This window comes from Oreochromis niloticus, linkage group LG19, assembly GCF_001858045.2.
Source record: "Oreochromis niloticus isolate F11D_XX linkage group LG19, O_niloticus_UMD_NMBU, whole genome shotgun sequence".
NCBI lineage: Eukaryota > Metazoa > Chordata > Actinopteri > Cichliformes > Cichlidae > Oreochromis > Oreochromis niloticus.
In genome coordinates, this window is record NC_031983.2 from 10,739,043 (window position 1) to 10,766,720 (window position 27,678).

The 27,678-nt window shown below is 41.1% G+C and overlaps 3 protein-coding genes across 8 annotated transcripts; 2 read left to right on the forward strand and 1 right to left on the reverse strand.

The window, feature by feature from the left end:
• Positions 1 to 47: 47 nt before the first annotated feature.
• Positions 48 to 5,950, reverse strand: gskip (gsk3b interacting protein). 3 transcript variants are annotated; one of them, XM_025900747.1, is made up of 4 exons: positions 5,692 to 5,826; positions 4,928 to 5,015; positions 1,270 to 1,515; positions 48 to 1,164 (listed from the first exon to the last, which is right to left on the reverse strand). In XM_025900747.1, exons 3-4 carry the CDS (start codon positions 1,510 to 1,512, stop codon positions 1,006 to 1,008), a joined length of 402 nt encoding a protein of 133 aa, XP_025756532.1. In that variant the 5' UTR covers positions 1,513 to 1,515; positions 4,928 to 5,015; positions 5,692 to 5,826; the 3' UTR covers positions 48 to 1,005. The 3 variants fall into 3 exon arrangements, with proteins under 3 accessions (XP_025756532.1, XP_003453106.1, XP_005477005.1); XM_003453058.4 differs by lacking the exon at positions 4,928 to 5,015 and having other exon boundaries at positions 5,692 to 5,950; XM_005476948.4 differs by lacking the exons at positions 4,928 to 5,015; positions 5,692 to 5,826 and adding an exon at positions 5,395 to 5,548.
• Positions 5,879 to 23,660, forward strand: atg2b (autophagy related 2B). 2 transcript variants are annotated; one of them, XM_005476941.3, is made up of 43 exons: positions 5,879 to 6,012; positions 6,638 to 7,044; positions 7,154 to 7,316; positions 7,502 to 7,654; positions 7,744 to 7,846; positions 8,026 to 8,188; positions 8,267 to 8,446; positions 8,565 to 8,661; positions 8,771 to 8,935; positions 9,041 to 9,192; positions 9,372 to 9,483; positions 9,771 to 10,014; positions 10,099 to 10,261; positions 10,412 to 10,504; positions 10,616 to 10,804; positions 11,007 to 11,280; positions 11,369 to 11,477; positions 11,553 to 11,751; positions 14,668 to 14,810; positions 15,044 to 15,201; positions 15,315 to 15,490; positions 16,134 to 16,284; positions 16,467 to 16,669; positions 17,094 to 17,174; positions 17,307 to 17,413; positions 17,503 to 17,595; positions 17,677 to 17,747; positions 17,828 to 17,904; positions 17,991 to 18,161; positions 18,244 to 18,376; positions 18,453 to 18,649; positions 18,752 to 18,978; positions 19,061 to 19,178; positions 19,268 to 19,459; positions 19,551 to 19,652; positions 19,738 to 19,816; positions 19,896 to 20,106; positions 20,193 to 20,262; positions 20,347 to 20,429; positions 20,544 to 20,665; positions 21,896 to 22,050; positions 22,153 to 22,302; positions 22,391 to 23,660. In XM_005476941.3, exons 2-43 carry the CDS (start codon positions 6,883 to 6,885, stop codon positions 22,619 to 22,621), a joined length of 6,222 nt encoding a protein of 2,073 aa, XP_005476998.1. In that variant the 5' UTR covers positions 5,879 to 6,012; positions 6,638 to 6,882; the 3' UTR covers positions 22,622 to 23,660. The 2 variants fall into 2 exon arrangements, with proteins under 2 accessions (XP_005476998.1, XP_005477003.1); XM_005476946.3 differs by having other exon boundaries at positions 19,899 to 20,106.
• Positions 23,661 to 23,841: 181 nt separating this feature from the next.
• noxred1 (NADP-dependent oxidoreductase domain containing 1) lies at positions 23,842 to 26,703 on the forward strand. Of its 3 annotated transcripts, none has more exons than XM_003453125.5 (6): positions 23,842 to 24,118; positions 24,208 to 24,392; positions 25,084 to 25,264; positions 25,351 to 25,505; positions 25,631 to 25,829; positions 25,917 to 26,703. In XM_003453125.5, the coding sequence occupies exons 1-6, from the start codon at positions 23,961 to 23,963 to the stop codon at positions 26,050 to 26,052; spliced, it is 1,014 nt and encodes a 337-aa protein (XP_003453173.2). In that variant the 5' UTR covers positions 23,842 to 23,960; the 3' UTR covers positions 26,053 to 26,703. The 3 variants fall into 3 exon arrangements, with proteins under 3 accessions (XP_003453173.2, XP_013131708.1, XP_005477006.1); XM_013276254.3 differs by having other exon boundaries at positions 25,826 to 25,829; XM_005476949.4 differs by lacking the exon at positions 25,631 to 25,829.
• Positions 26,704 to 27,678: the final 975 nt, after the last annotated feature.

The following is a 27,678-nucleotide window of genomic DNA, read 5'->3' on the forward strand; positions in this document are numbered from 1 at the left end:
AGAAAAGAAAATCTGTAAACTGCTGGTCATGAGACAAACTCAAAAACTGCATACTTCAGAAATTTTATTGGTCTGAACAAAGGTCAGAAGCAAGGAATGACAGTATGAATGCACAGTTTCTGTAGATTTGATAATACTGATGAAGTATAACCAGGTCACATGCAGAGAAAACCAGCGTTTTAAAGCAGCTCTTGAAATCCTCGCTGAGCATTAACACAGGCTGTGCAGTTTGATAAAAAGACCCAAAAGTTTGAAGAGAACATCGAAATATCTTCAAGCCTTTCACTTTTACAGCTAAGTCTGAAATGCAATGAATTGTGCAGTATGCAAGAAAAACCCCCAAAGCAGAATAATAAAACACAACTTGATGAGTTAGTAGATACTCAAATTACAATGTAGTTAGAGCTGTTAAAATAAGTGCTGTCCCTGACCTAGTTAGATATATATATATGTATGGAAAATGAGATTAAGGCAGTATATGCTTGGAAAAAAAAAACAGTTTCAGCACTTTCACAGCTGAATAAAAGCTAGTTGAGCATATCTGAGCATCAGGTCACAGGTTTAGTGCAAGCAGGGCACGGGGGGTAAACAGGACCAGTATTAACGTAGCTCGCTGCTTTTCTCTCTGGACATTTCAAAGGACCACAAACTTTGCAGAATTCTTAAACAATGTGTGGCGTTACAAATTTTTTGAAAACACACAAAAGCTGCACAGTCTTTCCACAGTAAAGTCAACAACACTATCGCCACAGAGCCCTATACAGCCAGCCCATACCAGTCACTAAACCTAAGGAAATAACATGAAGTAATTCAATGGTATGAAACTTAGGACAAAAGCAAAGTCGATAGGGTTGGGTATCCCTTATTGTATGGGAGCTAAGCAGTTGGATATCACATAACCGGATAAAGTATATGAACAAACTTAGTGTTGGCTCATACTCAAACATTGCCGTCATCATCAACCCCCGTGTCACGTGTACAACGTATGCAGCATCTTGGGCCTTTTCATTGTCCGTTTTGCTTCAGCCTCTCCAGCCGCTGGAGCAAAGCATTCCCAAAGGCTTCTCTGTAACCCGGACTGAGCGTGTCTAGGAGCGAGTAAACAGTCTCGTGATACTGAGTCGTCAAATTCTCGTCCACTTGATCGAATGCGTAGCCCACCACCTGTTTGGGAAGAAATCAGTGATTTACTGTAAAACCTCTGCACGGTTTGGAGTCTTAAAAGTGAACGCAGGTGGGTAACGTGTCACTGTCACTGCATCGTCTCACCCTCAGCCCAGCCTCGGTGAGCTCCAGACAGTAACGGTTTCCCTCTCTTGTTTCCACATTTATGTAGGCCACGTCGGACGCGCTGTTGAGACTTTGTGACACGTGCATTTCAGACACAGCAAAGAGGACGTCGTTGACCACTGCTTCCGCCTCCAGTCTCATGTCCTTGACGTCACCGAGCTCAACAGACTCTTCATCAAAAGCAGAGACCATGGACTCCTCAGCCTGGCAGTCTACCTCCATCCCCTATAACACATTAAAACAACAGCATTTGTTGATTCAAGTCTGATGGACATAAAAATTGAAAAATGGTGGTTTTTAGAGGTTACATTCAAGATTTTTGAGAATATTAATTAGTTTCAGACTATGCTAACAAAAAGAAATAAAAAAGACATTAAATAAAATCAGAATCCTAGAATTAATCATTTTATATCATTGTGAATTGAATATCTTAAGGGCCTTTACTAACCTAAACTGCTAACCAAAGTGCTAATCGGACAAATAAGATAATAATTCAAGATTTTGACCCGTGAAGACCTCTTTTGCATTTCAAAATACCAGATTAGTTTAATTTAAAAAAAAGAACAAAACTAAACAATCATAATGAACAAAAAAAGGCTTTAAAAAAGGAAACGGGATGCTAATTTACAAACAAAAATTCCAGTCATATAAATGCGAAGAAATATGCAGTGAAGCATAAACTCAAACTCATGGAGAGAAGTCAAAACGCCCAAGGTATCCGAAATATCTTCTGAGGAAATGAGGTACACAAACTGGGACTCATTGGTCACGTCCAAAATTAGATACATAGTTCACCAAAAATGTTGTAAAAGGGACAAAGTTTGCATTGCTCAGGTGAATTCCAGCAGTTTTTGAAGGGTTAGCTAGTAAACGTCTGTTATGATTATTTTTGACAGCAGCAATTAAATGGATCTTGATTAGACAGTTAAAACTGGATCTGCCAACATACCATGTGTAGTCTGGTGAGGTGTGGGGAATCTATCTGATGAAAAAAATAACCTTAAGACTCTAGAAAGATTTATTTATCATATTTCTATGATATTTAAACAATGAAGCCAGTATGTGTCAAATCTGTGTTTAGCTGTTAGCATGCAACCTGTATTTCACGTATCCGTCTCTGTGCTTTGGCCCCCAGTTTTTGTGTTTTTATGTGATTATTAAAAACAGTCTGTCATTGGTGTAATCTGTACAAGCTGTTTAGGTGTTAATAAAAATTAAGTTCTAAAGAAAAACAACCTTTTTATACAGGATATAACTAAACCAAACCCAAGCCTGATCATGAGCTGGTGGATGTTAAAAGGTTAAGAGATGCCTAGTCTTAAAATTCAGTTTGGTTGGTTTTAGACTTTAAGACTTTTTTAGGAAACAGAAAGCCATCCATCCACCCATTTTCTTCTACTTATCCAACTCAGGGTCACAATGGGACTGGAGCATGTCCCTGCATAGGGTGAGAGGCAGGTTACACCCCGGACAGGTCACCAGGGCTAACAGACAAAAACACATCTGTGTGTGTCACATCTGATCTTCCTGTGACGATGTATCTCACCATGTCTAAAGCAGAAGTGAAACATGAGCATCTGATGTGTTTGTTTAAAAAAAATGCAAAGTAGACTATTTTGAATACTTAGCCTCCTGTAGGAGCTGACTGTGTGACTAAAGGTTAAACCTATTGTTGTATTGTTTGGAGCAACCACTGGACAATTTTAAATGTTCGCTTCACTTCCAGAGCTAAATACAGCTCCACTGAGAAGGAAAACATTGCACCTGACACATATCTGAAGGGGATTTCTCAGTCTATTGTCAGCTGAGGGAACTTTAAAACACTCCCTCGACACAAGAACGGTTGTGTTGCTCCCGGCAACACAAAACAGCAAATTTTGATTGATGGTGGTGTCAGTGTTTCCCAGTGCTGAACTGGACAGATTTACAAACTTTTACAGGCTTTTTTTTAATTTTCAAATTTGACTGAAAGCTGAAACCATACCATACGAATCAGTAAAAACTACTCAACGTATCACCTGTTCCATTTGCTCCGTGGCAACAGGTATTTGTTGCGCAAGTTCGGTTTTGTCACACCACGTTTACGTCAAGCTGCATAACATTAGGAGCTTTTTTTTTTCCTGCGTATCTTGCTGTCTCGTGGTTCCTATCTGGTTTTTCATCATTCACACAGTTGGCTTGATGCCTGTATGGAAAGCAGCCTTGACCTAATCCATACCTTCGATGTTAAAAACACAGAGAATGATTTTTATGGGATGAGAAAGTAAAATAATGCACATTAAATACCATTCTTGAACCAGGAAGAGTACAGTTTTTTAGTTTTCTGCTAACCAAAATGTTTTACAACTAGATTTTTGGCAAAATATCTTATAAACCTTAGATTATAAGGTTCATCCACCAAACCACTGATGGTAGTAAAAATGCTAGTGATCAAAAATTATAGGAATAAATTCTAATTGTGTACAAACAAATTAAAGTGTATAGTCCTACTGGCTTATAAAAAAAAATAGTGCACTGTGCAGATGTCTACAGCCACCCCTCATTTTTTTACAGTTCTCCAGAAAAATGGGAAGGTGGTGTGATTAATTGAAACATGTGCAAAGATACACGGAAATGCTTGAAAGTCAATATTTTTTGTAATTTCTTTAAGTAGTCTTCAGGAATAGGCTTCTTAAAGGGCATTTAAAGCTGTTCTTTCTATGTTGGCTGCCTTTTGTTCTACTCTCTGTCAAGATTATCCCAAAATGCTTCAATTTTGTTGAGCTCCTCTCTGGGGAGGCCAATCCTTCACTGATAGTCTTGTAATCGTATGTTTTTCCATTCAGGTATGCTTTTGCTGCATTGGCAGTGTGTTTGGGATCACTGTCATACTAAAAAAATGAATCTGTTACCAAGCTAGTAGACCAAAATCTGTAAGTACTTTTCTGTGTTCATAATTTCATCTATTTTGACAAGATCCACAACACCACTGGCTGAAATGCACCCCCCCAAACCATGACAGAGCCTCCACAGTGTTTCACAGATGGCTGTAGATACTCACTGCTGTCCTTCTCTGATTTAATCTATCATACCTCAGCAGTTTTCCCTGTTTCCCTTCCTTAAGAATGGCCTCTTGACAGCCACACTTCCACTGAGACAATTTCTGATGACTACGTGTTTTCCTGACAGACTGCTAGCAGCAAAGAGCCTCAAGATACAATTTAAAATTGGTTCTTTGCCAAGTCATTTGTTACATGCAGTCTGTTATGTCTGCTCTTTAGTTAGTTCATACCTTGAGTTATGTGCATTTTTATGGTTGAATGATTCAAGAGTCAGTGTGAAATGGTTTAAGAAAGAAAGAAAGAAAGAAAGAAAGAAAGAAAGAAAGAACAAACAGCCAAAAGAAAAATCTGCCTGCAGACTGAAGATTTTTTGTTCAAGACCACTTTAAAAAAGGAAGAAGGTCTGTCTCCTTGGAATCAAAATATGAGAAAATGAGGGTGACTCACGACTTTTGCACACTACTGTAATATAATAAATATAAAATTAGCATAAAATAGAAATGATCAAATACAAGGAAGGAAATTTCAGTGGAATCCTGCCTTCTGTCCCACACTCATAAACTGCTGGTCATGAGACAAACTCGAAAACTGCTTACTTCAGAAACTGTATTGGTCGGAACAAAGGCCAGCAGCAAGGAATGACAGTGTGCATCCACCACAAACACTTTCAGAAACCCTGGAAAACTGTTGCGCAAGAAAACTTTAGAGAAACACAGAAAACTCTGAATGAAAAGAATCTGAATGAAAATCTACATGTTGCCAACGGAGACATGCCAAACTGTGTTGCATTGTTATTGTAACAGTGACAATAAAGATCTATTCTATTCTTTTGCACAGCATTGTACATTAAAAGGAAGTCACTGTTTAAAGTGAAAGCACCAACATAAAAGCAAAAAATAAAACAAAACGTGCACCATCAGCATCTTGTCCTGTTATATAGCCATTATAAAGCGTTCTACTTTCCATTATATGATCATTACAGTTGCACCACAGTGTGTGGTATTTGATTGTAGTAATAAAAGCAATGTAACAGCGACATCTCGAGGACTGTGAGTAACCATACCTTATTGCTAGCTGTGCTCTGTCCACAAACAAGCATCATAGCCAGTGGTAATTAATAAGTGTGCGAATTTAAAGCAGCTATTATAAATAAAGTCCGATCAGCTGTGGCTAATTTAAACAGCTAACATTTGCTACATTTTGGGGGAAACTCGTAACTGAACCACTGCCTGCCATACCATACTTCTGCCACTTTCTTTAAAATTATACAGCGAGTTCTAGCTTAGACCATAACTGATGGGTTTACTCAGATCACGAAAAAAAAAATCATTTCTAACTAAAGTGCGTTTATTTTTCTCACCTCCTCGCAAGCGGTGTTCTTCCGGCTTGTGGAAGCTTCCAGCTCTCCGTGGGCAGGATAGTCCAATCAGCGCCACCTCACGTTAAGCTGCTATCTTTTGTTAGTCTAATTTATTCACGACCGGATAAAAGCACATTGACCGACGCTATCTTTCTTTTTTCAGCGTATTATATTTATGTTAAAGTAAATTAAACCTTGGCCCACTAAGTGCCCCGTGGACTACACAGCTCCGCCATGTTATGACATCACTGGCTAATCCCACCCCGGAGCGTGTAGTTGGTACGGAGTCATGAAAGTGTTTGTAAACAACTCAGTCAGAAGGTAACTTAACAGCTCTACTAATATCCTCAATTTGTTTTTATTAACCCACGCGTGACTGCTTATAGAATCAGTGTGTATTTAAGCAGCGCTTTGGTCAGTTTGCATCTGACGTGTGAGGGTAGATATCTTCAGTTAGTGTTGGGTTTTAGGTTAGCACCCATGCTAAATGCCAAGCTTGACGTTAGCCGGCAATGCTAATGCTGCCTCACTCTTCCCACAGAGGTGGTAAGCTAGCTAACGTCACATTTGCTAGCCGGCTAGTTAGCTCAATGACTTGCCTTTGTCTTGCCGACAATAAAAGCGCAGTTCCTGCCGTTGCGTGACAGCTTTGTGTAGGATAATATAGCCAAGGGTAAATGTGTGCCATCAAGTTTGTGACATGCTGACAGGTATTTCCAAGGCCTGCACCGGCTTTAAACGGGGTCAGCGTACGCTTAAACAAAAAAATCGACAGTCTAGATTGCACTGCATTACCACGCTGATTGCTGCTAGCAAGCAATTTAAAACTACCTTAAACTAAAGCATTAATTTAGCTTGCTGTTTTCGAGTATTTTATGTTAAGTCACTTGTTGTGTCAAGTGTCAAATTACAGAGGGGGGGCACCATTTGCATGTTTTTCCTGCAGGCGTAGCAAACTGGAGTCGGACCAATCCCCACACACATCCCCGAGTGTCATCACATCCTCCCAAGTGTACCAGATTGGGGGTGATGAAGGATGTTTGAGGTCACGCTTTCTCGACGGGTCAACGGGATGACACAGCTGTAACGTCACTGAGTAATTTGTAGCCGTTGAAGCAGCTGTAGAATTGCACGTGCAGAGCATCAGGACGCCTTCCACTACCTGTGTGTTGTTCACCTGCTGAAGTTAAGATGCCTTGGCCTTTTTCTGAGTCCATTAAAAAGCGGGCCTGCAGGTACCTCCTGCATCGGTACCTGGGCAACTTTCTGCAGGAGAAGCTTAGTCTGGATCAACTCAGTCTAGACCTTTATCAAGGCACTGGGTCTCTTGCACAGGTTCCACTGGATACGTGGGTATGTGTAGTGCATGTGTGTAGCTGAAAATACACCAGATTAAATTATCAGTTAAATAAACCAAGAGGTCCTCTAATGTTTTTTCTTTTTGTTTTATTTTGTTCCTCAGTCACTCAATGAGCTACTGGAGACTGCAGATGCTCCTTTTGAGGTAATCACAGGGTTCATCCAGACTATTTCTCTGACAGTCCCTTGGGCAGCACTGCTGCAGGAGAACTGTGCCCTAGAAATCAAGGGTTTGGAGATGGTTCTCAGACCAAGACCAAGAGTAGGTAAGGATATATATATATATATATATATATATATATATATATATATATATATATATATATATATATATATATAATTTGTCCCTCTACAACACCTGAGCAAAAGCTTAAAATTGGTAAAAGTAAACAGTTTTATTTTATACATATGAGTAGACAAATAAGATGATCACTGCTGGTTCTACTTCCAGCATCTGGCGTTGAACCCATGTACTGGTCCAGTTTCATGACGAGCAGCATGCAGCTTGCTAAAGAATGCCTGAGCCAGAAACTAACCGATGATATGGGAGAGAGCTTCCAGCCGTTTGAAGGACTGGAGAAGTTTGCAGAGACGATAGAAACAGGTAAATTGCTTCTGTGTTTTTTGGCATTCAGCAGGTTTACCTCAAAAATACTGTGTAAAGTAATGACTTTTAAATTTCTTCTCTCGCAGTTTTGAGAAGAGTCAAAGTGACATTTTTGGACAGTGTTTTTAGAGTTGAACACATTCCAGAAAATTCTAAAACTGGAATCGCTCTTGAGATTCGAATCAACAAGTAAGTTTTTGACAGTCAGTGGCGCCTCAGTTTCCACATCAAGATAATCTACTTCAAATTGGTATATATGGTCAAATTTTTGAACACATTAAGCATGGGGAGGTACTGGTGCAGATATTTAGTGAGAAGTTTGTATTTTAATACTTGATCTCCCCCTGACAAATACCGTCTCTCTTCAGGATTGTGTACTGCGATGAAACAGGTGAGGAGAGTTCAAGTGTCAATGTGCATCAGCCAACCACGTTTGCACATAAAAACGTGCAGATGGAGGGAATCACTGTATTCTGGGACGAGTTCTCTGATGTGTCTCGCGCTGCTTGTAAATCGTCACCTACTCAATCGGTTAGTGTAGCAAATTTCACATTGTAAGAGTTGTATAGATGCATGTGGCCTTTTTAATCAAGTCTTTCTATTTTGCAGGAAACTGAGCCAAAACTCTCACCTAGCTGGAATCCAAAAATAATATGCGAGCCGCATCCCCAGTTCACAGAGCCTGTATCCTCTTCAGCGCCTTTCGAACCTGTGCAGGTTGGCAGCCTCTGTGGCAAAATTGAGTTGTCCCTCACTCTCAAAAATAACCTAGCGATGCCTGGTGCAAAGGTAAATTATCTATTTTTGAATCACAAAGATTTATGAGGAAAACATTTTCCCACATAGTTTATCCAGTATGAGACTTTTAGGGTAATATTCACAAAATTTTGCCTACTTTTTTTTTCAGCTGGATGTTGTTGGACAGATCGATACACTGGTTATTCTGCTGTCCCCACGGCAAGTTCACCTTCTTTTGGACTTATTTGGAGCTTTCTCTGGTGGAGGTGAGAACCACTCTCTTTTGAGATGATGGAGAACTTTGGGACCAGATGGGTTCTTACAGGGTTATTTAGAAATTGTGAATGTAAGTGTATTTCTAACTCTTCATTTAAGGTGCACAGGAATGGACCAAGGATAGGAAAAATCGCCCAATACAGCAGGAGGATGAGTATCGCCTCCATATGGAACTGAACCGGTGCCTAAAGAAGGATGGTGCCGTCCCAGGAGCAGATCCTGACCTCTTTGAAAGCCAAACAACCAGAACCGTGTCGAGTCGAGGTTGAGTTAAAACACCATCCTGTAATGTCTACATTTTCTTTGATTTTGGTGATTGATCTGATGAAAATTTTTCTGTTTTTTATCTTTTTTGTTTTGCTAATGTAGACGACGTGTTTTTCTCCATGGCTGACATGGACATGTCTCATAGCTTGTCATCCCTGCCTCCTCTGGGTGAACCACCCACTGTTGATTTGGACTTGTCACTCACCAGTAACTACTCTGCCTCACCAGGAGAATCTCCCTCTGGAAATGCAACAGTAAGCCTTCATTTGTGTGATCATGCTTACAGAAACGTTCAATATGGTTTAAATCAGGTGAGATTAAGGAGTCTCAATGGTCTTGAAACTCAGTAGTTAGTGATCTTCATACAGGAAAAATGAGTTATACAAATAAATTTTTTGAATAATAGCATTTCATTTTCATCTGCGTTTTGTAGGCTCTGTGGGACGAATATATGGACGTACCACGACAACGAGAGAAGCAGACTTGTGAAACTCCCCTCCAGTCACGGGATTCGCACCTGCCTCAGAAACTGTTGAGGCAAACTTGTAAGCACTACAGTAAATTAATAGATACATAAACATATATTATGCACTCATACACCCTCAGTTTATCCAGTGTGTGAAACAAACCGTTTCAGCAGTTGTCTAAAACTGAGTTTTTAACTCATAGGGATTGTTTTGTACATATCACTTGAATTTTTTAAAACAGTTTTGGGTTTTTGATTGAACAGGTTATGTTCAATCAAAAGACTTATGTTGTTTCCAAGATCAGTTCCCCCTTTGTGTTCATGTACATGGTTGTAGTTGGACATTATTCGCTGTTTGTGTTTCAGCCCATTCGTCCAAAACCCACAGTGATGAATCAAGGCCAGAGTTGGTGCTGAGGTTGACACTGGGCAGTTTGGCTGTCTCAGTCCTCCACATTGACCCGCTGCCGCCACCACATGCTGCTCCCAGTCCTCTTGGCCCCATGGCTGCACACTTCTTCAGCATGGTGGGCCCAGGACAGCTTGAGCCAGCCGCTTTCCTTCAGTCTCGGACGGTGTTTAATCAGGCTTGTCCTCATGACCACCTCAGGTGCACTTCTAATTTTAACTAATTCCTGTATTCTGAAGGAATGAGTATGTGAATGAATCAGATCACCTGGGCTTATGTTTGCAGGTTTGTAGGCCAGGGTCTGAAGTTAAACTATGATCACTGGCAGGGATCCAACTTAAGGACTTTTAGCACTGACATTACCCTGAACCAGATGGAGTTTCTAGAGTGTCTGTTCACCTCTGAGGCTGTTATTGGTGGCTCGCAAAAAGGAATTCAATATACTGAGGTGAGACCTACAAGCCTGAGCTTCGTACATCTCTCACTGCACAACGCTTTGGATGTTTGAACACTGCGTATATGTATTTATACAGAACACTTGAAAGGTGCAGCTGGCTTGACATTAGTGTTTCACTTTAGTTTTTCTCTCACACATCAGCTGCTGACATTTGACACCAAAGCCAGTGCTGATGCGCCGCTTACCACCTGCCTTCACCTGCTTTACAAACAGGCTGAGCGCAGGGGTCCTCAGGTAACTGCATCCGTTAGTCCAATATGAAACCACAACACTTTAACACTCAAATGCCGTTCCTCCACGATGAGTGTCTGGCCTCTACTTTTAACCCTTTGCCTCGCTGTGCAGGGCGGCCAGGTGCGTCTCAGCACCATTCCCAGGAAAGCTGAGATCCAGGTGGAGCTGGGTCCTGTGCACTCTGAGCTGGACATCAGTATCGTAGACCGCCTAAACTCACTACTGCAGCCTCAGAAACTAGCAACCACAGAGGCGATGGCCTCCCACATGTATACATCTTACAATAAACATGTCAGCTTGGTAAGTGTGGCCCATCATGTAAGCCTTTGCTTTTTGTGTATATGTTCTGACCTTGAGGTTTTAGTGTAGGCACAAACTGCTTTTCTCCTACAAAAAACAAACAAACAGTAAGTCAGTACATAGAAAATTCACATTTCTTTGTACTTGGCATATATGAAAGTCATCTAATCTACATCTTTGTCTTTCTTCATAAATTTCACAGCACAAGGCTTTTACAGAGGTTTTCCTTGATGACAGCCATACTCCTGCCAACTGTCATGTGTCGCTGACAATTAATGCACCAGTGCTGGGCATTGCTGTGCACTTCCCCATCCCTGATCTGCGTTCAGATCAAGAGAGGGGCCCTTGGTTCAAGAAGTCCCTGCAGAAAGAAACACTGCACTTGGAGTTGGAAGAGCTGGAATTGAAAACCGAATTCATGGGTGGCAATTCACCTGACCAAACCAAAATGGAGCTCACTTTTAAGGAACTCACTGGTGTGTCAAGATTTCAAACAGTCCTCTGAAGATTTAATTGTCTGTTGACTTGGAGTTTAATTGTTTTTACTTTTACCCGTTTGCACAGGGAGGTTCCAGGAAGAGGACGATCAAACAGCTGCCCGGTTCCTCAGAGTGTCACACACAATGGATGGAGACATGACTACATCTGAAAGTGTAAAATTTGATTGGCCAAGGTAAGATCACATAACCAACCAATATACATATCACTTTGTTTAGCAGTGTCAGTAATATTACATTTTTCTGGGCAGGGTTGTGCTGAAGATGAACCCAACAGCAGTCCACTCCATCCTTGAGCGTGTGACGGCTGAAGATGAGGGGGCTGAGGACCATTCTCTTGAAGAAGAGGAGGAGGAAGGGGCTGCTCATTCACTGAAGGATGTATGTGACTTTGGGAAGCCAGAGCCATCACCCTTTTCTTCACGTAGGGTTATGTATGAGAATGAAGAGGTAGGTTATGGGTCAACAATGTTCAGTTAACCTATTCTTGACACGACTGTCTCTGTGGTTCTAACCGTTCATACTGTAGCATCTCAAATCTGCATTGTAGCCCCTGCACCTGAAAACTACAGTGAATAATTACCAGACAACCTCACACTAAACAGCTGCTTTCTGACGCTTCTGCAGAAAGCTGAACTTTTCTCAGCTCACATCTGTCTTTAAAATTTATATCTCCAGATATTTGTTTGACACACATGTTATCTGCAGGCCATTCCTAATCTGATTTAGTTTAATGTAATGTGGAAACTGAAAGCTTGTGACACACGTATATGCCGGAAAGACTCTCAATTATATCAGACGAGCTGTAACCATAATAGGAAAACCTATTATGTATTCATAGATTGTGGAACATCGCATCAGACTTTCCACAGTCATTAGTCACAGATATATATACACTTGTGTGACGCATCCAGGCATTTGAGATTAATGTGCCACCATCGCTGCTCAGGTCTGACTGTGGTTTAAGTCAGAACCTAATGCCAAATTTTTGTGCTGCTTTTTGATGTTTCCTTGAAAGAATTGCCAGACTTGAGCAACAGGGAATAACATTCAACAAGTGCAAGGTTGTTTTGGAATAATTCACTAATATGTTTAATTTGAACTATCACTATAAGTACTTGATTGATTGATTGTACTTTATTCATCCCGAGGGAAATTGGGTTAAGGCTGCCAGCCGTGCCAGCGCCGTCTTACCCATCCGACCATACATACATTACAAACATCACATGGGGAAGACGGGTCAGAGGGGTATAACATGGAAAAGCACAACATGAGGAAAGATAAGGAGAAAAAAAATAACTCCCCCCCCCCCAGACTGAGCTCCAACAGGGAGATCAGTTTGAGAACAGAAAAAAAACACCTCTGCACATAGCACATGAAAAAAACTCTTAATACACCAAAGAAACACATGACAAGCAACAAGGGTGGATAAAGGGTGAGAGACAGCCAATGTAGACAGTACATCCGGGCCTGCAGCCTATGCGCTGGTCTCCATGATCCACCGTCAGCATCGGAAGGGAATAAGCGTCGAAGGCGTTTGGAGGGGGGATGAGTGTATATCTGCATGTGTATATATGTCTGTGTGCGTGTGTGTGTATGTGTCCAGAGTTCAGCTGAGACAGTGTCCTTCGCCCTGCCAGGCTAAGTAAACAGTCTTCCAGCCAACCCAGGTGGCCTTGCATAGAATGGGAAGAACAGTCACAACACAGTCGTTATCAGGGTGTTGTTGTTCAGCTCCAGCCTTGAGACCGCAGCTGGAGCCAAAGGGGTCTCCGCATGAAGTGATGATGGTTTTTACTTTAGTGCGAACAACTCATATGAATTTCAAAGCTGTTCTAACAGTCCAACACTGGTCTCTCAATCTCCCATTGGAGAGCCGTGAGCTTTCTATGATGTTATCCAAACTTACGTTCCGTGATGTTGTCATTCTTGTGGTCAAAGAGCAGGTTCTGAGAACTCACGACCGCAGTGCGCTTCCCAATATGTGATCCAATCTGCGCTCAGAGGTGTTATTCCGAGTGAGCCCCTCCAGATGTAATCAGTTTGCACTCAGAGATCTTGTTCTGAGTATTCACGGCAGCCGTAAGCTTCTCCAAGATCTTATCCGTGGTGCACTCAATGAGCCCATTTCGAGAAACTCACGCCTCGTCCCATCGTTTCAATCCCAGCGGGCAGCCTTGTGGGGGTTTGAACAGCCGGTTCCGCTTCCTTAATTCTTCGATAAGCCAGGGCCAAGCCAGCTCTGATCAGCAAGAACCCCGTTATCATGGTTCCGAATAGGTAGATATCTTCAGCACTCAGGCTCACCCGAGCCCAGACTTCTCGTTGAGAAGGGGTGTCAATTGCATTCAGAGACCAGTTGATCAAATCCATAATTCCTCTTTTAGGTTTTAGAGAACAGACTGTGAGAGAGTGTTCCAGGGAAAAGTAATACAAAAAACATGAGACTAGACAAGGACACAAGAGGCTAAGCATGGAAGCTAAGGGAGAGGAGAGGAGGAGGAAAAAAAAGTGCGACCGCCTTCGTCAAGAGCAAGAGAAGAAAGTAATCCTCCTTTTAAGATGACTTGATGTTAAGTAATTGGCCTGACAATGATTTGGCTTGCCTCAGACAAGGGGAAAAAAAGATAAAAAAAATTTAATTAGTCAGTTGTAAGAAAGATGCTAAAAGTGATGTTTTGCTGCTGTGCATGTTATTGCAGTCCTAAATTATGAGTTTTAGATTTGTTGCTTTAAATCTATTCTTATGACACAGCTACAGTAAACTTGTATATCTTGCCTAACTTTCTCTCCAAGTGATCATCTTACATGTAATATGAAATCACAGCACCACCACTGCTTGAATGTTCACTGTTGAAGCTCCAGTAGCGTACTTTCTGCCCTTATCTTTTACATGCAAATCTTTTGCTGTTTTTCTCCATTCTGTCTCACTGTGTCACTCTGTCACTCTCATCACCTTCACCAGTCAGGCACGTATTTCATTACATTTACTAATAGTCCACAAAGTTGCTTCTCCAAAGGCAGTAAGTGACGTGGGCATTAATATTGAAAGATAAATTTGATGTCCAGAGTCCTTCATGTTGGTTTTTTGTTTGTTTGTTTGTTTTAAATACTTTTCCAATTTTCTTTGTCAATTGAAAGGTGTTGCTATTTTGTTAATGGCATTGGTCCAAAGCTGGAGCAAAATGTACAGGTTGATTTATTTGCATTGGGAAGCGAGGATATTTGGTAATATATTTACATGTGTGGCAGGTGCATCTTTATGCAAAGGTGTACAATAGCTCTGCTTTGCGTACCTAACCTGCTGACAAAACAGGTGGTGACGGAGTTGTGTTTACATTCACTATTATAATCTTGTAATTCCAGATGGTCATTCCTGGTGATGTCGGTGAGATGACGGTGTTCCAGGAAAAATCGATGAATAACTCCCGGTTCATCCTTGAGTTGTGTTTCCCTAACGTGCAGCTAACACTCCCCAGCAAGGCATTTTATGAAAAACTACACAACAGGTAGGTCACTTGGCATTCACCTAGAGCAACTTCATTGCCCCTTATTTATTTATTTATTTATTTATTTTTAATTTAACTAATTATCTACAACACACATCTTTAACAGCCAGTTAACATTGCTTATTACTGGACCTGAGGTTCACCGGCTCAGTCATATCAGGGGAACAACTTTTTCAGCTTGATATTCTTCTCTATGCATTTAATAATTCTTATCCATATTCTAAATATTTTAGGATAAACAATGACCTTCTGCTGTGGGAGCCCACTGCTCCATCCCCAGTGGAGACTGTAGAGAACATGCCATATGGAGTTGGGCTCTCTGTTGCCAGTCAATTGATCAACACTTACTCCAAGGACAGCTTTAGCCAGTTCCGCTCTACTGGTCCTGAGGGTGCGACAGAACAGAGTTTTCACCTAATTTCACCCAATTCTTTAGTCACTTAAGTTGTAGTTTAAACATGACATCATATCTGCTCATAAACGGGTGTTTTGTTGTCTTCACAGAGGAGACCAGTGGGTCGGAGGAGGAGAACATGCATTATTACTCGCCTGCCGCTGACCTGGGCTTCAGATCTCGAAAGAAGAAGAAGCCCAAAGCCCACAGCAAGAACTCCCAGAGCCTTTTCTCTATCATTCTTAGTGTCAATCATGGCCTTATGTGTCTTCATACTAATGCCAAGGTAACCTTCAGTATTTTCCACACACAGGCTTTACTTTGGCTTGCTGCCCAAATTTATTTGACGTCAGAGTTTTATTTTATCAACAACATCCATCACTGATTTAAAAGTGGACAGTCCCCTCACTCCAGCTTTAAAAGTTCAGTTGCTGCTAACCAGCCAGCCATCGTGTCTTTCACTAAAGACAGCATGGACAGGTTGCTGCTGTGGTGGTCCTCGATATCTGCAGCGACTTGACCAGACTTAAACTCCCCTCTGTTGCACTTGTAGTGGTCACCCTTGTTCTTCCTGACAGTCACTGCGATTTTAAGGTCCACTCGTAAATGCATACAGAACTGGTTCATGCGCTGCTGCACTGAGCTCACAAAGGCTACAAGGCAGAGCAAGGACTACTACCACCACCAGTGCTCCTGTAGCCCAATACTGTGGAGTTGACAAACTCAGTGATACAAATGACTGATGATTATTGTGTATCTGCTCCAAAGTACATGATAATAAAATATTTACAGAGAATCCTCTTAGAAACAATATTGTTTCATATGTCTTTTTTTTTCTTTTTTTCTTTTTTTTAAAATGTGCACCCAAAAAAATGAAATTCCGATAGCTTGTTATGTGGACAGTGGAGTTGAGTTTGTTGTTTTTACAGAAGGAGGATAAAACCACACTGAAAAACAAACATGGCGAGTTCTGGCTCGAGGTAAAAAATGCCGTTTTGTTCAGCGTCGCTCAGTATGAAGGCTTTAAAGATCAGCACTACATCTGCTTTCATACCAGCAGCATCTGCATGTATCACCAAGGTAAGCTGCCTCCTGTTTGTGTGTAATATCACTATTGTGTTAGTCTTATGATGTTATGAGTGATATGTGGTGATAATGGGACCTAAAATTATATAAAAGTATAGGTAACGGTCTAGGAGTGTACTGTATTAATGGCATGATGTATGGTTTTCACTGATGATTTGATCTGATAATATCTCCAGGACTCATAGATGGAGGCACTTCTGTCTCAGACATCAAATTGCCATGCAGGACACATCCCCATTGGCTAGAGCCAACCATCTACCAGTCAGAAACATCTTCAGAAAAATTGTCAACGCCTTCGGAGGGTATCGGTCTAGAAGCTCGCAGCATGGTTTCTGTCGCTGTCAAAATCTCATCACAGAATGCAGAACGCAACATCAAGGTCAGATACTCAAAACAGTTAGACTGTGTGTGTATTTCACAGCTTTGTTGCAAACCACATCAGCAAGTCCACTACAGACTCAAGTCTCACATTCTGTACATAAAGTACTTATGTTTGAGTTATTTTTAAAGGCTGGCAGGCTTTATTCTGCACTCATATTGTTCATGAGTTTTGGATCTACTTCCCAGTCAAAATTCAGAAATCGCCATGTTTCATTATTTGGTGGTTATTGAATTTTTAAACCCTTACTGTGGAAGAGAAATAATCTGGTTTTGTTGTGTGTTGCTTATTTAATAAGTCCACTTATGTGGCTGTGTGTATATGTTTGTATGCAAATTTAAAAAATTCCACGTAATTTAAGAAGTAATGTGCTCGCTGTGATGTGTTTTTGTTTGTTTTTTTAAATTTATTTTCCCTCATGCAGGAGTTTCTGGTTGCTGTTGGAGTGAGAGGTGCTACACTCCAGCACAGAGTGGTCCCTCCCAGCTTGGGCTGGTATGACCAGGTAAAACAAACTGCCTTAGGCTGCTGTCATATAAGCTTTATTTGACCTTCATATGATGTGTTTACACAGCACAGAAGAAATGTGCAATAAAATCAGGTATTCATAATCTTACTGATGATTTGTCTACAACAGATTGTTGACTTTCTGAATGTTTCTGATGAACCCGTGTTGGGTTACGCTCCTCCTACGTCTGTCACCACATTACATTTGCACCTATGGAGCTGCTCTCTGGACTACAGGTGAAGTAGAACAAAACACTAAATGGTGGCTGATTTTATTATCTGAGTGTATTCTTACTGGACGCTCGATTTTGTTTTGTTTTTTGCAGACCCCTGTACTTGCCACTCAGATCATTGCTGGTTGTGGAAACATTCAGCATCTCCAGCAGTGTCTCTTTAGACAATTCCTCATCAACACTTAGGTGTGAAAAAGCAACTGGTTTTCTTCTTAAATACAAAAATGTGTGGAGGTTACATTATTTAGTAAAATATGTTGTTTCCAGGATCATTTTGGACGAAGCTGCTCTGTTCCTCTCAGACAAAAGTAATGCTGTCTCTGTAAATCTAGCTCGTGGTAAGTTGACTTCAGAAACGGTGTTGAATGTGACTCTACATGAAGCTTTGACCAATTTTGACTTTTTCTTTTTGTCCCAGATTATGTCCAAGTGGTAGACATGGGAACCTTAGAGCTGAGGATAACAGCAGTCAAACCTGGACTAGATGGAAAATTGGTAAGTGTTAATTATTTCTATTCCTATTATAGAACAAACAAACAGGCTTGTACACACACTTATTTTCGCTGTCTCTTGGGTGATAGTCGGAGCCCAGATTCGAGCTGCGCTGCTCCAGTGATGTGATCCATATCAGAACCTGTTCGGACTCCTGTGCTGCCCTCATGAACCTCATACAGTATGTAGCCAGCTATGGAGACTTGCTGCCCCCAGCTGAACCAGAGACCAAGCACAGCAGCACTACACAAAAAAGCAAGGTCAGCAGTGTCACTCAGTTATAGCATAATTTTCAAACTTTACCATATTGCACAAGTTTATTCTGAGTGTATTTTTACACAGATGGAGGCTCCTAGCCGACCACCATCTCAGACTTCACTCCTCGCTGAGACTGAGCAGCAGATGTTACAGGATCTCATGAGTGAAGCTATGGAAGAGACTGATGGGCAGCCTGCACCAGGGCCGCAGCAGAATGGTACATACTTCGCTCAGTGAGGTAAAAAAGTGTTTCACTCATGAGTCTTTACTTTATGAATTTCACACCACTGCAGGGACACCTGAGGAGCAGATTCAAGACCACGACCCACCTCGCTCAGACCTGTTCCTGTTCCCAGATGAAAGTGGGAATTGCCAAGATTCAAGCCCCCCGTACCCCATGCTTCCTTCTCCTCTCATCACACCAGCCCCTAATCTGGCCCAAGAGACTGACGACTTTTGTATATTGGAAACTCCGAGCTCCAGAGGAGAGGTTGGGACGTACTCATTCTTCAAGTTAAGGCTACATAGCATAGTGATCGACTGTTTTTGCAAAACCTGTTTATGCTTGACTGTAAGAAAAATGTGTGTTCAGGATCGAGATCAGGAGCCGGTGGTGAAGCAGCTATCCTCGGAGCCAGTAGAAATCAAAGACGATCACTTCAGTCAGCCTATGGATGGAAGTGATTCCAGCCGTGGAGCCAACTTTCCCATCCCAGAGGTTCGCTACCTCATTAGGGAGATCTCTGTCATCTGGCATCTTTATGGTGGAAAAGACTTCGGGAGTGTGACCTCCATAGTTTCTCCTGCTCGAAGCCGGGGGTGAGTCACAAACTGGGTTCTGTTTAAATTTGTTAAACGGAAAACATATTTACTTAACTCTGGTCTTTACTCTGTCTTGCAGATCTACACCTCATAGCTCTCCATCTCAAACTCCAGTGAGACAAGCGAAGGCTTCAGGGTGGGTTGGTGGTGGAAAGGGAAGGAACCCTGATGTCCTGATGGAGATTCAACTCAGCAAGGTAAAGTTACGCTGTGCAGGAATAAATGTTCATTATGTTGTGAAATACCGTTTGGGATTTCTTCAGCTTTTCTTTTATTGTTTCCTCAGGTGAGATTCCAGCATGAGGTGTACCCCCAGATCTCAGCGGTGTCTCGTCCAGCAGTGGACCAGCCAGTGTCCCGGCAGGTGTTCTCTGTGCAGGACTTGGAGATTCGAGACAGACTAGCTACCTCCCAGATGAACAAGTTCCTCTACTTGTACTCTAGCAAGGAAATGCCCCGAAAAGCCCATTCTAACATGGTGAGGAAGGCACCCTACTCAAAGCAATCGTGATAAGTTTTGTCCTGTCGTAACCTTGTGTGTGTGCACTTTTTTTTTTTTTTTAATGAAGTTGACAGTCAAGGCGATGCACATGTGTCCTGAGTCAGGCCAGGCTCCCCCAGAGTGCTGTTTACGGGTCACTCTAATGCCTCTTCGCCTCAATATTGATCAGGTAAGAGTCGGGTACACATTATTTCTCTAACCCTGGCAAACAATGAGCGTTATCTTTTAAGTGATAGCTTCTTCTTTATTTGAAGGATGCACTGTTCTTCTTGAGAGACTTCTTTACAAGTCTTGCTGCTGAAGTTGAGTTTTTCTCACCACCTATTCAAGAAGGTAAGATTGACACAAAACTGTATAATTATTATGAATCCTACTTTTATCTCATGCTTCTTTAATGTTTTTTGTGTTTCAGCAGTTTGTGTCACCACAAAGAAAGTGGCTGCCCCAGAGATCTCTTGCAGCTTCTCCAAGCACGCCGGTGGGAGCCAGGATCCAGCCCCAATCATCTCGGTGCCTGCACAGAGACGATTGAGCCAAAACGGTTTCTCTACATCTGGCAGGGAAGACGCAAATGACAGTGAAGCCTCTGCTTCTCCCTTCACAGACCAACCCATCTTCTTTAGGTTAGAGGTTATTTTTATTGACCACTAAGCCGTTAAACTTTCCAAACTGCTTGTTTGTGTTCAGCAACCCCTTGTCATCTTAACAGGGAGTTTCGATTTACTTCTGAGGTTCCCATTCGCCTGGACTACCATGGGAAACACGTGTCTATGGACCAGGTAGCTGTCTAAGAGAGGACTTGATTAACTCCACGTTATGGTATGAGTGCTTCATGAATGATTTTTATGAATACCTCGTTCCAGGGAACATTTGCAGGGATCATTTTCGGGCTGACACAGCTGAATTGTTCAGAGCTCAAACTGAGGCAGTTGTGCTACAGGCAGGGGTAAGTATATCTCAAAATGTATCCCATGAGACAATAAATTAGCAAAAACATAATTCACACACAGTGATCCATATTGTATGTTTTATGTTAAAGTAATACCTCTCTGTGTTTCAGATTATTAGGTGTGGATAAGCTCTTTTCCTATGCAATAAATGAGTGGTTAAATGACATAAAGACAAACCAGCTTCAAGGACTGCTGAGTGGTGTGGCACCTATTCATACTCTGGTAAAACTGGGTAAGTGTAACAGTTCAAGGGATCATCTCAGAGGGTTTACTGTATTTGTTAAGAACAAGGCTGTTGCTGTACCTTGTTCTTGTTGGCCAGTTGGGATGTGCTCCATGATTAAACGTTGCTTCTCTTGTTAATCAAGACATGAAATACTAGTTATTTAATCCAATTATTCAAATCTTTGTTAATGTACAGTGCACATCAACTGTCAATTATACCTCAGCAACATCACACACTCTCTTTCCTGTGAGTGGATATAAACAAGCACAGTGAAAAGTAACGCAAGTGACAGCTCCGTGAACAAGTGTGGATTTGCAGTGTTCTTATCTAGACAATAAACAGTTATGAGCAGGCCTTGTAAGCTCACACTGATGAATAAGCTGAGCAGTGTGTAACCATAATCTGCTCAGGTCTGTAAACATTAACATGTAAGCTAAGCAGTGCTCATGTTAGCTACTTGCAGCAGAATAAACTGATGTGTATGAGTTGAGTTGCACGTGCCAGCAATAAATGAAATTTAAGAATGCACCAGTCCAACTTTTTGTAGTTCTGATCTGACACCTTGGATATCGATAATGGTTCAAACTGCTGGAAATGCACAAATGAAAGCTGCTGCTGTAGCTAAAGAGAAACGTCTCCAAACTGCTGAAGCTCGGATGTTAACTTCCTACATATTGCCTCACTCTCCCATTAGCAATTGAAGCATTGCTCCTGTTGCGCAATTATTAACACAATGTAGAACTGAACTGAATGGATTAGCTGTGGGCTGGAGCACTGACACCTATAACCTTGGTGCATCTTTATTACACTTTATTATTGTACTTTGTCTAATATTAAAGAATAAGATTAAAAAATTACAATTTTTCCCAAATAGATGACAGTATTTGTACAGACATTGTTTAACTTGTCAGTGAACTGACTGTTTTCTTACTTTCAGACTTCTTAACTAGTCTGATTTTCATTGTTCTCCCATTTTAATTGACTTGTAAAGGAGTTGCCTGGTGCTTGGCCCAACAACTTTCTAATTTCTGAACAGTTCCTTGAGTCAACATTTCATTGTTTGACAAAACTTTCCTTGTTGCGCACAGTGCAGAATCAGCCTTAATCACTGTCTTTTTTTTTTTTCTTTTTAAAAAAATGTGGAACAGAAACTGTGTGAAAGTCATTTCTGATATGAGAGCTGAGGTCCAGCTGAGACTTTCAGATGCTTTACTCCTCTGTCAATGTTGTTTTCAGTTCACGGACTCAGGGATTTGGTCTGGCTCCCGATTGAACAGTACAGAAAGGATGGCCGGATAGTCCGTGGATTTCAGCGTGGCACGGCTTCCTTTGGAACCTCTACAGCTATGGCTGCCCTGGAGCTCACAAACAGGATGGTGCGGACTATTCAGGTAAACTGGTCCACTGCTGCTAATAAAATATTTGCATGCATTTCCTCCTGTAAAGCACGTAGAAAAATTGTTGTCTGATATATATATTTTTTCTGTTTTTAGGCAGCCGCTGAGACGGCGTATGACATGGTGTCTCCAGTGCCTGATGAGAGGGACACAAAGAGGGTAAAACGGATCTCCCATTATGGACTGGCTCATCAGCCTGTCGACCTCAGAGAAGGTGTAGCCAAAGCCTACACTGTGGTGAAAGAGGTAAAAAAACCCAAAAACAAATAGGAAAACCTTCACTTCAGTTCTGTGAAAGAAAAGACGTTTTAAGGACTGCAAAATGTTTCCACAGGGGATCACAGACACTGCACTAACCATCTACGACACAGCCACCCGGGAGCACGAGCAGCGAGGTATGACTGGGGCAGTCGGTGGAGTTCTCCGCCAGCTTCCACCTGCAGTAGTCAAGCCACTCATTATGGCCACTGAGGCGACTTCAAATGTCTTGGGTGGGATGAGAAACCAGATTCACCCCGATGCACGTCAGGAGGAGTCGCAGAAATGGAGGCAGGGCGACGAGTAAGTGTCATTGCCTTATGGAAAGCTGAAACGATGACTGTGCAGCAGCTACAGCTTAATAGATGTGCTTTAGAAGAAGGCAAATGGTGGACAGCGAGTGCCGGTGTAAATAAAATGGTGTTCATCCTGTGGCAATTTGAGCTACTGTGATTTTTAGCTTGTGTCAGCTTATCACATGCCTCACAGTGCCTTCATGGTCATCAGCATTGTCCAACTGTATGTGTGTAATCAAATGGATGAAGAAGGGTGAGTTTGAGCAGCACTTATAATGTTCTTGTGTATGATGCTATGTTGTAGGGTAGACCATACAAATTTAAAATGTAAAGGCTTAAGAATGAAGGAATAGGTCCTTTCATCTGCTTCATTTTCAAACAGCTGTTTACAGATTGTGTGGTTGCGTTCTCTTATCCTACCTTGTGTCAGCAAACACTAATATTCTAGGTGTAATGACCCTTAATTTATATAAGATGTACTGTATGTGGGCCTTGTTATTTACTGTAAATATTCCCAATGAGCAGCATTTCGTGGAAATATGAGAGAACAAATGTAGAAACTGAATGTGTTGCATCTTTGTAAAGCTCTGTAATCAGCACTTTTAACTGAGTTGAAGCGTAACAAGTGAGAGATGGGACGATTATCCAGACTTGTTCTAAGGTTTCACAATTTTAGTGTTGCATAATTTTCACAAAAGCTGCTGCTCTAAAAAAAAAAAAAAAAGCTGCTCTTTAAATTTAAAAACTGCTTTATTCTTACAGTCTCATGCTCACATTTTTGAACTGTTGACAAAGTGAATCTACTCAAGATCCATAAGTGAAGTCTTAATGTACTGTTAATCTCATTTGTTTAGTTTTTTTAATTATTATTAAGCTATATGTTTATATATTGATGTCTGATGTGATCAATTGTGTTGCAAAGTCTTGATTTTTTTTCTTTCTTTTTTTTGGTTATGTGGTAAGAGTATTATTTCTTGTAAATATATGTACAGGTGACTCATGAATTTGTATTAAAAGCATGACGGAGAAATAAAAACGGTGAAATTAACACTGGAGTGTGCTTGGTTGTTGTTTATTTACTTAACGCTTACAAAAATGTCTAGAGTCTAAGAGTTGTGTTAGCATCATGTTTCAACGTTTGCTTTATATATTTTATTCTGAAAAGTATACAGCTGTTTGTCAAGTGATTTTTATTTTGAAAGCCTAACCTTGCTAAGTTAATGTTGGCATGGCAACAGAACTAGACAAATGACATCTGTTCCCAAATGTCCATTGAAAAGTGTTAAGAGTAGACTTGGAGTATTTCAAAGGTTTTGATATTTTAACTGTGTGCTGTAAAGGGCGTTGGTGATGGTGGACATAGCCGCCGACCTGAGCACTCTGTGTTTTGAGAGCGGGCTCGCTGACGACGAAAAGAAGTTACTTTACCTCCGTGCGCGCTCGGCTGGACTGACATTTTGCGGGTGTGCGCACGCAGCTTTCGTGTGTGAACTCATCGACTCGCTAAGGTGAACTCTTCCCGCACGTATAGTCTTGCAGTCATTTGAGTATTTTTTTTTTTTTTTAATGTAAGCCGCTTCATTAATTTGTATTATAGATGTGCCATCAAAAGGCGCACAGCTAAAATCAGAAAGCCAGTGGCACCAGGAGAGGACGACGACCTCCGCGTGGGCATACTTGGGATGGGGCATCTGGGAAAACAGCTGTGCCTAGCACTTCTTGAAAAGACCAAAATAAAACCCTCAAATATTAAGATCTCCACTAGGAGACCAGAGTTAGCAGGTACACACACAAAAAGCCCAAATCAGAGAAAAATGCTTGTGATGCAGTGGATTTCTTGTGACAGAGGCTTTAAGATTATGTGTCTCATGACATTTAAAGTGGAGCTATTTCCTTTTTATTATGTTGTGTGTTTATATAGCGTTACAATGGTGGATGCTCATATTTGACATGGTCAAAGCTTCAAATAATGAACTTGTCTTTTGTTTAAGTAATCTATGTGAGGTGAAAGATGCTGTTCATGTGGCTATAAATGCTGGGTTTCCTACTGTTGGCTCCTCATGATATCACTCAGAGTGGATACCACTAATATGTTCAACCCTTCTGTTTGCAAGGAGCAGCCAATCAGAAGAAAGCTGGTTTAAGGGATGAGAAGCTAAAACTCCTTGTTTCAGATAGTGGGTAATCTGAGGGGTTTCCATACACTTTCTTAATGACTCTCTTCACTCTTAAATTTTTAAGCTAACCAGATGCATTTTTGAGCAGATTTAAGCTAGGTTGTTGTTGTTGTTTTTTCAGTTACGCCCATTTAAGACAATGAATAGTTTATGGTTGCTCGTTGTGACTCTATGGTATTCTTGAGTTAATCATTAAGCATGTGTTGGTTTAACTAAATTGCACTTGGACCAAACTTCCGTGTGTACTGATAAAAAAAAAAGTGTTTGCTAAGATCCTTGTATGTTCTGTGTTTCAGTGGAATTTGTCCATACAGAAGTTGAATGTTTCTTTGACAATCGCAGACTGGCAGCATGGGCGGATGTTCTTTTCCTTTGCTGTCTTCCCTCTCAAATCCCGAAAGTCTGCGTTGATCTCTGCTCTCATCTGGCAAAACACTGCCTTGTGTACAGTTTCACCTCTGCCATTCCCGTCACCAAGTACAGCCACATTCACACACACATAGGACTGGTATGTTTTTCGATGAATCACCAATGAATCGCTTTCTTTTGAATTGCTGTCTCAGATTAGCTAAGCTTCTTGGACACGACTACATCCTGAAGCCGAAGTATGACGTTGTCTCTTGTGACACTGTGGATGTTTGGCTGTCCTGCAGTCCCGTGGCCACAGCTTTATCAGATCCTTTGCTGATAGAAGCATCGTGTCCTCTCACAATGAAAGGTATGTCACTTCAGCATCTTTTCATTTTGTTTCATATGTGACAGAAAGTATTTTGCACAAGCTTCAGTTAAACAAGTTCTTTACAAGTTCTGTTCTTAGTTTGTACTTTTTGATTCCACATGTAGGAGGTATTTCTCTGGGTCTGAACTGGGTGTGTGCGGTGCTGTATATCCTGTTGAATATCTGCACCTCTGCCAGTCTGGGATCCAATGAGGCTCTCCTCTTAATTAAATCAATATTTAAAGAGAAATGTGGAGACACTGTGCAATTAAATGCACACAGTTTCATCAATTCATCCTATGCATCTTCTCTTCTCTCAGATGAGTGAGTAGATCAGTGTTTGTTTGTTTTTTAAATTGTCATATATGTAATTTAACTAATGATTATATATTTCAACTTTATTCCAAAAAGGCCTTTTCCCTGGATTTCACTTACGGATGCCCAGATCAGGGAGACCCCGCTGCTGCGCTTTCTATCAAGCAGTAAATCTGTGCAACAGCGCCTCTCTGCAGCTTATAAATCCCAGATGGAGACACCAGCAAAGTAACACACTGATCAGCCACAGCATTAAAATCACTAATAGGTGAACTCAGTCTCTGTGATGAAAAAATCTGCTGGGAAACCGCACAGAAGCCCCGTGGCACCCTGTCACATTCAAAGACTGCTCAAATTGAGTGGGGAATAAGTAGCTTAATAGATGGCAACCCAAACCTGCAAAGGGTACATTCATGGTGTTAGGTGGGTGTATTTATTGTTGTTGCCGATCAGCGTAAAACTATTGTGTTACACAAGCAGTTTCACTTATCCTTATGCAGTATTAAAGACGCAGTAAAGTTACAGTTGGTTAAAAACACTTGTGTCACATTTTGAAACCATACATAACAATATGAACAAATTAAAAATGAAATAAAAGTCAGTTTTGCTTCTTTTTATGACCCGAGTTAAATAATGAAGCTGGTCAGTGTGCTTCCAATTCAAAATTTGTATTACTGTGTTACATTTTCAATTTTGAAAATCATTTTATAACATGAAGGACTCACTAAAGTTTGTGAAATGTAGATATAGGTTTACTTCAAATACTTTTATGCAGTAGAGTTACAGTGCTGTGCAAAAGTCTCAAGCTTAATATATTTTTTTATTTTCTCTATTAAGCTACTCAACACTGACCTATGAAACATTAAAGCATCAAATGCACTCATGGATGAACAAGTGTTGTCTCTATACATCACAGGCAACTTGGGAAAGAACCAATTTTAAATTGTATCTGTAGCTGCTTTGGTGTTGGCAGCCTCTTGCAAAAAACCTGGACCTTCATCTACTGTTCACTGTAGCCTCGTCAGTAAAGATCTCAATGGCAAGACTTCTGTCAAGAAGCCAATCTTAAATAAGGAAAATGGGGAGAAACAGCTGAAGTATACCAAATTACACACCAAATGAACTGAAGACAGGTGCAATGGAGTAATGAATCCAGATGTGACATACAGAGGAGATCAGGGGTGAGGTACAACAGTGAGTGTCTACAGCCATCTGCAAGACACGGTGGAGGCACTGTCATGGTTTGGGTTTGCATTTAAGCCAGTGGTGTTGGTGATCTTGTTGAAATTAATGGAACAACATTAGGTTTGATTGCCAAAAGCTTCATTTTTCAGCATGACAATGATCCCACATGCACTGCCAATGCATTAAGAGCATACTACGCACATGGGAACACTGTCAGTCATGGATCGCCTCCCCAGATCCTGGACCTCGACAATATTGAAACAGTGTGGGATCATCTCGACAGGGAATGGAACAAAAATACAGCCAACATCTAGAGAAGAGCTTTCAAGACTGCTTAAAGAAATAACAAGAAAGCTTGCCTAAGAGAGTTGTAGTTGGACAAACTCTGCTTTTGTCTTACGTGTTGTCTTTCCATGTATACACATGTTTTAATACATTTTTTATTTCTTTCCTAGATTTTCCCAGTAAAATAAGAAAAACGGGGTGCCTCAAGACCTTTGCAGAGTACTGTATCATGAGAAAAAACACTTAAAACTGAAAAAAAGTTCGTTGTTAGATTTTGTTAAATAATCTGTGTTTGTGATTTGGCTTTGGGACATATACTTTTAGACTGGTTTAAATATTAAGCAGCGGTATATGTCCTCAGAGGAGCTGCAGTAGGATCCTGGTAAGG